Here is a 15,175-nt window from a genome sequence, read left to right on the forward strand (position 1 = left end):
CAGTCCTTGATTTCCAAATATTAATGGCTAGCATTACTAAAACAGAAGGGAGGACTAACATGCCTAACAGATAACAGAACCCTTTCAAAGTTTTCCACTAAAAGACAAAACCAAAGCAAGGACAAAAGCACCTAAAAATATTCTTGCACATAAAAACTATTACATCTTACGGGTGACCTAGTAAAAAGTGTCTGGAAGTTTTCTCGTTCTGCATTATAATTCAAACCTACATCCACCTTCATAATCCGGGCAGAGAACAAGGACACCAGAAGTTCTACAGTATGGGAGAACGTGACATGCATTTTCCTTTTCCTCTTAATGACTGTTTTAAGATGCAGTTGTGCTGACAGAACGCCCCATTTCTTCCTTCCCTTCTAGTACAGTGTTGTGAAACTGCTGCAGAGATTTCCTAAGACAGTCAGGAGTCAGGAAACAAAGAGCTTCCAAAGCTGCTGAAACATCCAGTGGTTTTCCAACATGCAGCTTGGGCTAGAGCCACAGCATAAGCAGACAGCTCACATTCTGGATGCAGATGTTGGTGTGAAGCCAGAGTCTCTGGCTGAGCTGCAGTTGGGGATACAGTAAGCACTGGGACAAACTGGTACGTTTTGTGTTCTCACACTGCTCTGAGCTCTTGCTCTTGAGAAATAGCAACTAAATGGGGACAAGGGAAGATGAGGGTGCAAAAGAAAGAAGGGATGAAGGAAGGAGGCCAGAAGAACGATATCACGATGGTAGAAAAGCCTACAAAGAAAAAAAGCAACAGAGCTCTATCTGTCCAGGTGCACAAAAAGAAAGGACGGGAAGGCAGATGCCATCCACCAGTCATACTGCATCGATATCTTTTCTGGTGCTTGCACAGCTTCTGGGCAGCCAGAGAGGACTGGAAGGATGCTCTTCACCATCTGGTTCTCACTGCTGCTTTGCTGTACCGGACATGGCAGCTTGCAGAGCATCAGAAAACAAGAAAAACTTGTTTCCACCTCCTTCTCCAAGGTTCTTGATAACAGCAGTAAGATTGCAGAGAATTCATCCAAGAGTTGCACTGCTTGCTTTCAATCTTCCAGCGTGCAGAGCTCCTGTATTACAACAGCACTACATGAGCACTGCAGGTACTTCCGCTGCGTAGAAAGGGAGCAACTAAGAAGCCTACATCCAGACAGCAATGCTCCTGTTTCTGTGCTCTCCTCTTCCTACACAGCACTTGTAAAAATGGAGGAAGAAAACAGGCAACATTACATAAAAGGCAAATGGCACTGGTGTACCCTGGGCTACATCTGCTGCAAGGCATTTGCTAGAGTTGTTCTCAAGTTGTCAAAAAGTCACTATTTTGGTCCGCATGCACTCTTGTATTCAGGGCCATCTTTTCTATGTGCATCAGCACATCAGAACTTCAATACAATTACAAGCAGCAATTAAGTGAACAAATTTGTCTATAACTGCTTGTCCACAAACGCTTCTAAGGGCCACACATGCAGATAAGCATTAAATTACAGCATCTGCACAGCCCAACAAGATTTGTGCATCACTTACACATTACACGTGCCTCAGTGAACAACAGTTAGCATCTCCATGCATCAAGTAGTATGAACATCAGTTTGATTTGGTAACTAGAACTGCTTTAGCAGAACGCACAAAACATTTATACCCACCTGCAAGAATCGTAAGGAACACCTCCTCTGCAGAATGGGAGAAAAGCCTTTCAACTGTGATGGCTATTATTCAGACTTTTGTAACCAAGAGAATAATTCTGATCCCTTGTACGTTTAGCTGCATGGCTCTTCCAGGTACAGTAACTTAGAAGTATACTCTCTAAGCATAATAAATTTACCTGCAGTGCTAGGACTGCAGGAAGATTAAAGCACGAGTTAAAGTGAGCTTTGTAAAGGCAATCTCAGTGTATAGCTACACCAAACCTCCATGTAACACAAGTTAGACAACAAAGACACTTCCAGTTTACCAATATAACACCAGTTTCCAAGTTGCTTAGAAACCTCAGGAAGGCATTGCTCACTTCAGACAACCTCCACTCTTCTGCCAAGGAGGAACACTCTTGATGCTGTAAGGAGGAGCTGGAGAACAGCGTTACCAAGGCCCTGAGTTTCAGCTGCTGAACAAAGCTGCAGGTGTGATGCCTCCAGGGTGGTGCTCATTAACTTTTAACTGATGATTACTCATTTGTATTTAAACATAAATTACCTGTGAAAAGTGGTTAGGAGGATTAATTATCATTCTCCTCCTGCCCTTACCGCCAGCAGTTCAATCAGATATATTGGCTTTTCTTTCTAGAATCTTCAATCCCCTGTCCCTGCATAAACCTCTCTGCCACTGGACAGCAGAGAAGCCTTAAACCAAAGGTTTCCAAAAGGTCTTTTGACAGATTATACAAAGCTGGAACGGGTCTTATTCAATCCATTATCAAAGCTGTGCTTCCTGACTCTGGAAACAGTTTGTCACTCTTGAAAGCAGCCTAGAGAAGGCAGAAAGAACCAAGATCTTAATTAAGATATTCAAAGATTCAGCAGTGACAGCGCAAGAGCAGAATGCAAAAAGAAAAAAAAAAAGTCACATGCCCAACCCTTCTTAGGCCAACTGCAACTTGCAGCACTTCCACAAGAATGCGTATTCTAGATTTTCTTCTTCTTGGCAGAGCTATTGCACCATGCTGGCTATAGTGTGAAAGATTATTATATGCGAGATCATTAAAAAGCATTTTAAAATCAAGATAGGAAGTCAGCAAGCTTTTCTTGGTGCAACATCAATTGGATTGCTTATTTATGTGGCAATATTTATCTTCCCGAGGAAACTGTTTGTATAGTTCAGGAGACTTTATTTCCCAAGAGATTCATAATATTACTGTGCATGGTCGTTTTGCACAGACTGCTGAATTAGTCCCACTTCCTTACACTGCATTCAGGAACCTGCCCATGCAGTACTCAACGAGGCACCAGAATCTCCCAGGGAAAAGGTGTCCCACCACAGCTGTTCCAACAGCACAGAGGAATCTCTATGTCTGAGCTGGAGATGTAATGAAGATGGTAAGTAGCGCTCATTTAAATTCCAAACAAATTTACAGTACATCGTAAAACAAGCATTAGTGTAACCCCAGACACACACAGGCTGGTTGCAAGAACTTTTAATCAAGTTTTTGATTGATCCCATCTGTCTTTGGCTAACAGTGCTGCCATAATACATCAATTCCATCTCACCAGAGGACGTTAAGAGGAACACAACCACTGACTGCACTGCAGTGACCACAGCCACAATGTTGTCCAGCAATTCCCACAGTTATTCGATGAACAAACTGAACAGCAATTTAACACTGTACAGAACATCACTATCTTCACTCTGTCCCACTTTTTTTTTTTTTTTTTTTTTTTTTTTTTTTACATCTGAGACATTGTTCTTTTGTTGGTGCAAAGAGCACATCTGACCCAAGATTCCTTCACTCTACTTTCTAGCCACAATTTTAAGGCCCTGAGGATTTCAGAAGAGTACCAGCATACAGAAGAAAAAAAAAAAAGAAAAAAAAAAAAAAAAAAAAAAAAAACATGAAAACCCCAACCTGGTATAGGGCATCTGTCCAAACTGGCACTTAGGCTTCCCCAGCAGTTGAAATAGTCTCTAGACAAAAGCCTACAATACACCAGATCCAAGCTGCCACGTGTGAGATGCTGGTTCTTACTTTTTCTCCATTCTGGAGCAGACAAATTCAAAGCACACTGAATTCACTCAGGAGGCCTCATTCACCGTTAGAAACAGGAAGGAAGGCACAACTAGCTGTCTGTGCTCGTGGAGAGACATCTCCTTGTCCTGCTGGGCAGGCACGCTCTTTCCTAATAGCCAGAATTGCCAAAGGAGCACAGAAGCATAAACTGGAAGGTATCTCAGTGCCCTCCATGAGAGCAACGTTCATATTTCTGTATGGTAAGATCTTACCTCTGGGATTTTCTGCAAGACTTCCTCTGAAATTATAACCAAAGATTGCATACAGATTTGTTTTTGCAAGGAAGGACAAAGTCAGTCCTCTTGTACAGACACCGAGTGCCAGAGGCAGTGAAAGCATTTCTCTTTTAGGGAGAGGAGACAAAAGAAAACAACAACAATAAAAAAGGTACCTCTCACTTCTATAGTGGCGTTGGCTACAGGAGAGTTTGAAAACACAAACACGCACAAGTATTCCCCTGACTCTTCTGCTCTGGGCTTCAAAATCCTGCAGACAGGGAGAGAACACATGAGCTATGTTAGACACCATGTCAGCAACCAAACATGAACAGGATAAGAATGCTCCCCCCCACACACACAGTTTAACCTTTTAACAAATTACAGCTATTAAATTCAATTTATTTTATGTGCTGCAGAGATGTGTCTGTTCAAAATAACTGTCTTTCACCTTGAAAAAGGGTGAGCTGTAGCCTGGAAAGCCAGTGCCAACTGAGCTGGAGAAACTGCATTTGGTTTGAAAGCAAAGGACTCCGATCATTACTCACTACAGCCTGCATGGAAAATAGGCAGAAAGTCACATTTCTCTACCTGCATTGAAAAGAACTGTTGCACATCCAACTAGATAAACTAGAAAACAACCAAAGCACGTCGTCATCTCACGTCATTCTTTTTTAATAGCAGATAGGGGACTGCTCCATTAATAGTTTTCCCTGAGCCAAAGTAGGTATGGAATATTCTGCAAAAGCTGGTCAGCTCATGAGGCAAGGTGCTAAAGAGCAATCTAATGCCATTTAGAAAATTAGGAAAGGTCTGTGCAATAACAGCAAGCAGAGGTAAAAACAGATGTAAGCCAACCATAAGAAAACTGTAGCTGCAACAAATGAGAAAGTAAAATTTATTCCTGAAATGATGCTAACTTCCAGTTCACCATCTTTTGTTGGCCTTTGAAAAGCTTGTGGAAATGAATTACTTCAAAGCTCTACGTGTATGTTCAAGTTTTATTGACAGTAGACATCCTGGAGTATGGAAACACACTGTGAAGTGACACAGAGCCTACATCTCCATAATGAATAAACAAAATATTGTTGCAGTTCTCCCCAGTGATCCAAAAGGCTTTAAGAAAAAAAACATTAAGTGAAAAGGACACAGATGAACAAAAATCCTGGAGAAGAGCACTGTAGCAAAAGAATTTAATTACACATGGAAACTGCTTAGTCACATGGAAAAAGCTGCCCAGTCTGACACTGTGCTTTCACTCAAGTCTCCACTGCTTTTACAGCACTTACTTTCCAGAGTCATCAGTGGAAATGTAAAGTTACAAACTTTATGCCTTTCAGATAAAAGTAATACCCACTTTCCAGAGTTAAAAAAGATTATCTTGGTGATAAAGAATGATCTAACATCAAAGCCATAAGTGCAATTTAGCTGGCAGCTGGGCTGGAAAAGCACTGGCTCTGAACAGCAGCACACGCTGACACTGCTGGCTAAGGGTGGCAAAGTCCTCACCCAGCTGCTATGGGACAAACCTACCTGCAGATTTCCAGCATGAAGCTGTCCTAAAGCTCGAGGCAGAACGCAGAGAACTCCTCATTTCTGTAACTGTCAAAGGCTCTAACATTTAAGGAAGTGCACTCTGGTCACCATTTTTTAGTCAATTTTTAAGAAGTGATGAGAAACAACGTTTGTTGTTGTTCTACATAGACTTCGTTATGAAGGGTGAAATGATGCAGCCCCCAGAACAGCTTTATTGATTTATGGCATTGCTACAAGTGTAAACTGATGCAGCTGCAAACTTTTCAAGACAGACAAGAGCCTGAAACAAGTGTGTTTAGCCAACAGCTTCCCCCTGCCCTGCGGCTCCAGGAAGAGCCCAGCTTTTCATGAACGTTTCAGCAGACAGCAAATACACATTTTATTCAGTTTAACTCTACAATCTGTTACCCAACCCTGAATTAACTGATGAAGAAAGAAGTCACCACTTCACTCCTCCTAAGTACACAGATGAAGAGCATTTTCTAGAATTAAAGCACAGGATGACCAGAACCACTTCCAGATGCTTCCCACTGTTTAAAAGAACGCTCCACAGTTGATTCTTACTCATTTTTTCATTGTTAATTAAAAGCTACACTTAAATCTGGGCTTTCCTGCTGTAGCTGCCACCCAACAAGAGCAGCTTTATCAATTCTGAATGAAGAATCAGGAAAGAGGTGCTTTCTGCTGTTCTGTGCAGCAGGACCTTTGAGGTGGGTAGTTTAACCTACAGATTCTGAGACTTTCTGCTTCACAAACAGCACTGAACTTCAAGTACTAACTAACTAAATTATATATATATATATAGCAAACCAACAGATATTAGTGACTGAAACACCAAGAATCAAAACCTGTTTTTAAAAGGAAATGAAATCTAACGTAAGCAATTAATTATGGAGTAAATGCTCAAGTCAAATAACCTCTGAACTGTTACTATTTTGACACTGTTTCCATTAATCCACTTATATAATTTGGTATTTCTGGATCTGAAAAACAAACAAAGCAAACTAGAAGTTCATGAACACATCAAATGCAGCTCAGAAAGGATACAGAAAGCCTCAAAACACAACATGCAGTAAAGCAAACTAAAAAAGAGGAGGAATTCAGGATTACATTTTGAACATTAATTTACCAAATTCTCAAGCTGCCCCTGGTTGCTCTACCAGGCTTTTCACCCACTGAGAACAGGGAGGCTTTCTCAAGTCTGCTCACCTTACTACTCCTTCAGGAATTGAAAACTCCAAATAATTTTGCTTGACACAGAAATTCAGAAGGAAAAAAAAAAAAACAAACCCCAGCTTGGAACAGATTTTAGAGAAGTTAACCTTGATAGGTAGTTTCTGGCAACCTGTGAGTTTCCATAATCCTGATGCAATGTGCCTTTTTCATCATTCCAGCTGGTGCTTTTGTATAAGGCTGCTCATCAAGTTAAACTCCAGATAAAGCAAAGCCTTTCAATCTCAGATGCAGCACTAAACGTCATACTGAGTACGTGGTTATGCATCTAACAGCATCTATTTACAGAACTAGGGTATTTAACTGCAAAAACTGAATAAATAATGCAGGTGGGTGTAGAGAAACGTAAAAAGGAACAGCATGAACACAGCTTGCTCAAAATCAAGTACAACTTCCATAATTTTGTGGTGAATTTTCACTTTGGCAAGGCAGTGAGAACCTTTGATATTTCTTAATTCTGTGCCATTTGTGCAGTAAAGAGCCCAGAGAACTGTGGCAAAGATGGAGAAGCCAGGGGAGTGCACAAGCAGACAAGGCACGGTACAGCAGATGCGCTGTAATGCAGCAGGCCTTACCCTGCTCCTCTTGCTGCTGCTTATAACAGCTAAATAGGAGTCTCAAAACTGGTCTTGTTTCTCTAAAGAGAAATACCACAGGTGGTTAAGATGTTCCCTAAGTGCTTCCCAATTTAGCTTAGCACTGAACAGAAGGTTGAGCTTGAGACCCATTCTAGCTCTAAGAGAAGGAAATGAAAGCTTGGGAGGGAAAAAAAGCAAGGAAATCAGACGCACAGAACAGATCTCTGATGGCATCACTGAACATGTTCTGTGTGCTCTCACCAGCTCCATGGCTAGAAAGTACTACTGCAGGAATGCAGAAACCCTGGAAGGATTTCTGTTCGATGCAAGCTACAGAGGGATGGAAGAGCTGGCCATATACATTCTGTTCTCCTCCACACCCTTAGATGGGAAGTAGAGACAAATCTGGAGCACACACACACACACACGTGGAACATATTAATGCTGAAAATACAGATATACTGACATGAAGCATGTGATAGAGCTCTGCTAGTTTAGTCAAGATTTGGTATCATTTCAAAGTACTGCTCTGACAACACTCAGAGAACAGTTCCTCACATTCCAAGGTCAGAAAATGACTAAACCAGCTGACTGCTACTGCAGTGATTTATTCCTGTACAGCTGGAGTGCACAGCTGAAAATTTATCTTCATGTAGATATAAGGAGGACAGAGATAAGAGCACAACATACTGGGAGGGAAGGAAAGCTAGACTTGGTGTTTGCACTTGTCCATGTGTTAAAAGATAACCCAGAAAAGAAATAGAGGAGTTTAGAGTGAAATGAGTCTATAATAACAAAGTCCACTGAGTCTACTTGATGCTATATTTATGTGACCCAGACAGGACAGCTGTGTTATTCCAACACTATTCAAACACACTTTTTGTCAAGCCCTTAACACAGATCTGTGTGACCACTGGGACACTGAGACAGGCACCCAGCATCCCAACAGCTACTCCAAAGCTGCAACTCTACCGATTTTGACATCCTCCAACATAACAAACAAGATTTTTCTCAAGGAGACTTACTTATATTCTGTAGTGTTTGAGATTTTTCTAGTGCCAGGAATCTCTTCTCCATTCTTCACCCAGTAGCTGGCAGAGAGGGGGCTGGGACTGGTGGTGAGGTTACACTGTAATGTGATGGCAGCCTGACCATACACTTGGATGGTTACGTCCTCGCTGGCATTGATCCTCGGCTCTGAAAAAAATGATGCATTAAGTAGCAAGAAATCTTCGCTGGCAGATGTACCACACTAGTCTAAAATTCAAAGGGGGAAAGGGAAAGGAAAAGAGACTACACAAGGAACGTCAATGCACTAATCTGGGAGACACCAAGAAAGTCACGATAAAACATCTGACCACCAAAGCAAAGCCAACACCTTACGGATCAGCTCCCCTATATGGGAAAAGAAAAAAAATATTCATTTTAGTTGGTAACATCGCTACAGATTTCAGTGCAACTCAATCATTTCTACACACTGCTGAACATAAGACAGGTAAATATACATCCCAACAGTACACACATAAGAAATCAGACATTTCAAGCATCTTCAATCTGGCTACTACTCGGCCTCTGCTTGTGCTGAGATTTAAAACAAGACCATTTTCTACAGATAACAGCCCTCCAAGGCACATCTTCTGAGTAATATTTCACTAATAAGAAACACTGATGGCTACCTAAGGAATCTTTGCTGTCTGCACCTGCCCATCTTCCCACACCAGATACAAGCATTGCCCAGCTACTACAAAGCCTTACAGAGCAAGTGAGCAAAGTTACATTTGATTAAGCTTAAGAGATGCAGAGCAGCTTCTCCTGTATGTGGAATGAGACCACACATCCACTGAATAAGACATAAGTCTGAAGAAAACCAGCTGAAAATAGGTCTTAATGCTTAAGAATAAAATACAGGAATACACACTAAGTTAAAACTGGAGTCAGGTTTTTAAAGCAACCTGAACCGTAAACATTTCATAATGAGACCACACACGTGGCATTCTTTGCTGGCTACAGCAGGTGCAGGGCTCACAGTTTCAGGCATTCACTTAAAAAAAAAAAAAAAAAAAGAGAATGAGAGAGCTTTAGGGAGATAAATGAAAATACCTGAAAATACCTTGTTAATGAGGCAAGAGCCTCCTGCTCTGCAGCTGGGTCAGCAAAGTGCAAGGTGAAGAAGTTGGTCACTAATGAACATTTCAGTGATTTCTGCATGTCAGCAAGGGATTTTTTTTTTTTTAAATTAATTTTTTCCTTTGTCTTGCCATAAGATACCTGGAATACAAATTTAGTCATACCCATGCAGCCTTCTGGATACTCATCTGCCAAGTACTTGGAAAACAAGTTATTTAATGGAGTGATGAGGGGAAAGAAACAGTCCTGTCAAAAAACAGAGTATTTTTCATTGCATTAACCGTCCATTTATCCAACACAGTGCTTTGATTATTGCCCAGAGAGGCAGGCATAAAAAGTGCCCGCCTTCTGAAAACCTGACAGAGCCATTTGGAAGCCCCGTACATCCCTTCCTCCTCGTTTCAGTAGGTAGGCCACAGATCTCCTTTTCACAGCCATTTAAATTACAACTCCCATTTATCTGTGCAAAATCTGCAGGTACTGTAGGTGTGTTGTTTGTTTTTTTTTCCCCTGACACTTCTCACAGATAAGTCACAATTTTCTGAAACGTGAAAGATGACTGAAGTCAAATGCATCATTTAGTTCAATGTGTATTGAACTAAAATAATATCAATGCAGGTAAAAGATGTAGATCTACATCTGCATTGATATTATTTTAGTTCAATACACGAAGTAATAAATGAAAGCACTCAGGCAGTTCTAACTTCATTTAGTTCTGTAAGACAAAGTACACATAGAATATTACTGGGACAACCAAAGATGACAAACTGAAAGAACAAGATGCAAGATTTTCACACATCTATCATTTGCACTGCTTGTTTTACGTAAGATCTGTTGTAAAACAACCCATAAGTGAAATTCATTATCCAAATTAGTAATGAGATTGAAGCCAGATCTAGCTCTTGAGTGCTAACTTCCAAAACTAAGTTGCACTTGACTTCTCTGCTCTTTTGATCCAGTTGACATTCTCTTTCTATGGTGCTGGTGTCAAACAGGGCCAACAGCAAACCAGGCACCATCAGCTGAAATGCCAGCACTGGTTAGCCAAAATCCCTGTCTCAGAGGCAGGTTGTGTTCACACAGAGTACAGCTGCTGAGACATTCTGGGCAGTGTCAGATACGATGTTCCCCATCTGCTTGGAAGCCAGCTTCTCCCCTTATCCGTTTCCAGCAGGGACGCACAGGAGTTTCATGTCAAAGCGTTCTGCCTCCCAAACAACAGATCACAGCTCTTAACATAAAATGGCACAGAGCAAAAGCATTAAAATATTCAGTTCAATACTTTTTCCCCCACACGTAAGCGTGAATAAAACACAGAATTGGAATAATTATCCCAGTCACAAGGCACTTAGCAATGAAGTCACCATACACACTCCAGAATTAGCAGCACCCGATGCAAGGAGATGGCACGAACTGGGGAGGAAGATGAGAGGTTAGCCTTCAGTCCCCAGACTGGGTTAATTTCAATGGCCTGAGAGAGGAAAAACCCACTTTCCATATGGAGACATCTTCACAGCAATTCACTCCCAAGTGACGTGGCCACCATCACTGACGTGTGATATGAAAAGGATCTGCTCCCTCTGCAAGTTGCTAGAGCTGACTGGACTACAGCAAGAGGAGAACAGGCAGCAGGACTGGCCACGTGCAAGGGGAACTAAGGGTTTTAGTGAAGGGGCATTCCAGGAGATGCTACTTCCTGCAAGACAAGTTGTTTCGAGCTTTGTCTTAAGGCAGTATCATTTCCTAAATGTACTCAGCTCTTGCTACTGGAGGCAATGCAAGCAGTCTGTAGACCTAAGTCCTTCAGGACCTGCTCCTCAAAGGACGACAGAGGGAGCAAGCACTGGGACTGAAGCTGGGTGCGTTTCAGCTCAACAACCCAATGCCATTTCCATTTTTCAAGTACACCCATTGGGTTGGCTGTCCATTTTTCCATGTGCATGGATGTTGTTTCCACTTCCCAGAGGGGTCTCTGATCCAAGCCCACGTTGCAGATTTAAGTTGCTCTGCCTTTAACTCATTACGCATTTGCTTTACCTCGTTAGCAAACAAGAATTATCATCTATCACCCTACACAAAATCAAAGTCAGTTCTTCTATACCAGTTCTCATGATATAAATTTCCACTCTAATCTTGCTCTTGCTTTAAAAGCCAGCCAAAGGCTGAAAGGACTTGGAACTATAGGCATCAAAAAGCGATGGTGTCTACTACATTCTCTGCTTTTGCAAGCTTTCCCCTCCTTAAGGTCACATTCTCAGATGACAGTTGTTTAGCAATGGTTATTACTTCAACACTGGAGGAGGGTTTTTTCCCCCTTTCATAGGCTGCATTACGAATAGCTGCGTAAGTTCAGTGCTGCTGCATCAGAGAACTCATCAGAAAACATGCTGCTGTTTAGAAATGAAAAGAAACACCACGACTTCATGGAAAAATCTAAACATTTAGAAGTCATACACAACGAAAAGGGAAGGATCTCTACAGAAGCAACCAAAATCACGTGAGGAAGGCATTCAGAGGAAATTCCAAGAGAACAGAAGAAATTTAAAAAGAAAATGCAATAGTTAGACCTGGGAAGAACACAGAAATCAAATATAAAGGCACTCATGGAGAAGTTAGCATCAGGGTGGCTGGAAACCTACTACAGGACTAACAGGGGCAGGGAAGGAGCACAAACTCAGCATCAGGCTTGCTTTCACACACAAGCTATGAGAAACACCCCCAGATTGTCCCAAGTTCTTTGATCCTAAGGAGAAGACAGACAGGTGGCAGCACTACAGGCAGAGGAACAGTCTTGGGCTGGAGACACCAGGACAAGGCAGCAGGGGGTCGGTCGGGGACATCAGGAGGGTAAGGACACTAGACTGCCTCTAGATACTACAGTACCACTACTGTGGGGTGCCGAACTCACTCTGAAGGACGCTTATAGTAGCCTGGGCTCGAATCCACGTTATGGAGGGATTTTGCCTCAAGTCATTCCTCCTGGGATCGTTGCTGGCCCTGCACTCGTAAGTCCCAGAGTCTTCCAGGGTAAGGCGGGTTATTCTCAGCACACTCACCCCGTTCGCCCCGTAGGCGGTGTTAATGGTGACACGGCGCTTCCGAGCGCCATCCCACAGCTGTTTGAAAGACTCAGCCCGGTTGACTTCAGCATACCACCACTGGATCTCTGGAGTGGGATTCCCAACCACATCACAGTACAGTTCAAAGGCGTCCCCCGTGAGCTTAGTTTCTGACATGGGCGACTTGACAAACCCAGCTAGAGGGAGGGGCAGCAGAAACGCAGTGACAGAGCAGCAGAAAACAAAAGATCTTATAAAGAACAAAGCAACGAGGTACAGAAAACAGTCAGATCAGACATTAGCAGTCTACAATAACAGCTGTTAACGTGACTTTTAGAGAAAAAGCACAACACTGAGCACTCGCAGCTGAAGGTTAACACATGAAGAGCACAGCATTCACAGAGGTGAAAGGGATTTCAGTATATGCACACAAGCAGAAAGGTCACCCCATCAGTTAGGAAGCACCTTTGGTGCTGCTCACTTCCAGAGACCATACAGCTTTTGCCTTTTGAAACAGGATGCTGTGCTGACATTCACAATCAGGACAAAACATCCTTATTACAGTGTGAAATCCTTCAATACTTACCAGCTTCCAAGCAACGTCAGGAGCACAGACATGCTAAACTGTCCTTCAATCCTATTTTCAAAGGTATCTATTGAAAACTGTGCTGCCTTAAAGCCGGTCTCTTCCCCCACACGCCTGCCTCCCCCTAAAACTAAAAGATTACAATGCAGCTGGCCAGACAGATTATGCAGCACAACCCATCAGATGGCTGAGCTCCCTGGGCAGCAGGGCTCCCAGGCGCAGGCAGAGTGCCACACAAACTAGAGATTGATTCAGCCCTCCTCTAAACACCACGGCTTACTTTCAGGATGAGGACTGTTAGACAATTCAGCAGTAACGTTTCTGAAGCACGTGCATTAGGAAGCACTTCACATAGCTACAAGAACAAAGGCTGCAAAGAAGTCAATTAGTACCAGAAATCATTCCAATTACAAACCCATTTGACGAGGATTTTCTTAGCCAGGCACTCCAGCACTAAAGACAGGTGAGCTCTGCGCTCCCAGAAATACCACTGCAAATAATCCACCGCTGGAGGGAGAGGAAAAAGTGTTGCAACAGAGGTGCTGTAATTACCAGCAGTTACAAACCATGCTAAGAACACCGTGCTGTTCCTTGGGGCTAACAAGGATCACACTGCTCTCACCTCTCTGCTTCAGCTAACAAAGCAGACTGGGTTATGATCCTGCTCTGCTGGACTGTCCCCATTTCAAGAACCCTGAGTGAGGAAACCTGGAAATCAAGCAGCAAGACCTGTCTGAGCATGCTTTACTGGATGTAAAGGGTGAAAGCAACAACATGCCACAGCCCACCTTCTCTCCAGGGCTTAGTGCTCCCACAGTAATGCAGACAGAACAAGCTGCTAAAAGCTTGCCCTTTAGTTTGATGCTGCATTAGCTACACTGTTAAAATATTGTAACTTGTGCAAAAAGCCTAAAAAGAAAAAAGATTAAGCAGGATGACTGCATCCAAAGGACTCTTCAGCAAATATTCTCCGGCTTTAAGTTCTAAACCCTGGGTTTCCATCAGTTCCAAATCCTCTTGAAAAAATCAGTGTCTGAGATTATGATAAATTTCAATACAACACTGTCAGGACCTCAGAAACGATGCTGTCAGTACACACATCTCCCTAATCTCCCCCATCCCATCACAAAATGCTCTTTCAAGAGATATTCCAGGTTAGAATCAAAATTCCAAGCAGAAGAAATGGGAACGAAGGTGGCAGAAAAACCCTCACGTGCAGATTAAGAAAAACTGAGCATTGCACTGGCAGTGCCACTAAGAACTCCAGGTAAGAATCTACAGTTAACAAAAACATGCTCAGTAGCTGCGAAACAGCAAAGGAATGCATCAAACAGCATCAGTAAAGCAAGGCAAGGCAACGCTTCCAGCTACTGCACATCTGCCAGAGGGCCATTTCTGATGAAAACACCCAGCCAGAAGCTACAGAAAGTGCTGAGACCTGCCAGTACCCAGCAGACACGTTAAGAGAAAGGGTGGAAAAAGAGCTAAACGTTACACTGAATACTTGCTGCAACACAACAGGAGCCTGGAAACTGAAGGACTCCTGCTTTTTGGCAACTGTCAGTGATTTCTGTAATTGTTCAAAACCAAACAGAAAATGACACTGTACAGATTTCATTGCTTACATAAGAGGCTTTCCGAGCCCAACAGTTTCCTTACTTGGTCTTCTCCTCTGCACAGCACTCACTGCTTTGTTACCATCACGTTCTGCACAGCTCTAGAAATAGGAGCATCAGAAGAAAGACTGCAAAATACAAGCATGTCAAGATCACACTAGTACCAACTGACAACTGAGAAACTGCCCGTGTTTGTATGAGTTAAAGCCTCTACACTGCAGGGAAGCACCCATGGCAAGAAGAATTTCTGCCTTCAGCATGCAAACGTCAGCCCCAGACAGAAGAGAGGTTAACATCCAACTGCTGGCAAAGGTCAGGGCTTTGGGGAAGGAGGCAATGGATCTGTCGCACCTTAAGATCCCAAAGAAGGAGCAGAACAGCCCAAGTCTTATATGGATCCTTACTGACCACTGCAGTAGGTATAAGTGCCTTCAAATGCTTAGAAGAAAATATTGTTATGAAGTTTCAGTAGTATCAGTGACAACTGTATTTATCCTT

The 15,175-nt window shown here is 42.6% G+C and overlaps 1 protein-coding gene across 2 annotated transcripts in view; it reads right to left on the reverse strand.

Moving 5' to 3' along the window:
• NPTN (neuroplastin) overlaps positions 1–15,175 on the reverse strand; it is a 46,475-nt gene that overhangs the window by 14,537 nt on the left and 16,763 nt on the right. For both annotated transcript variants that reach the window (XM_010717167.4, XM_010717166.4), the window contains exons 2-3: positions 8,315–8,486; positions 4,119–4,213 (exon numbers count right to left, since the gene is read on the reverse strand). In XM_010717167.4, coding sequence (XP_010715469.1) covers positions 4,119–4,213; positions 8,315–8,486 — 267 coding nt within the window. The remainder of the gene's footprint in view (positions 1–4,118; positions 4,214–8,314; positions 8,487–15,175) is intronic.

This window comes from Meleagris gallopavo, chromosome 12 (genome assembly GCF_905368555.1).
Source record: "Meleagris gallopavo chromosome 12, MGAL_WU_HG_1.1, whole genome shotgun sequence".
Classification (NCBI taxonomy): domain Eukaryota; kingdom Metazoa; phylum Chordata; class Aves; order Galliformes; family Phasianidae; genus Meleagris; species Meleagris gallopavo.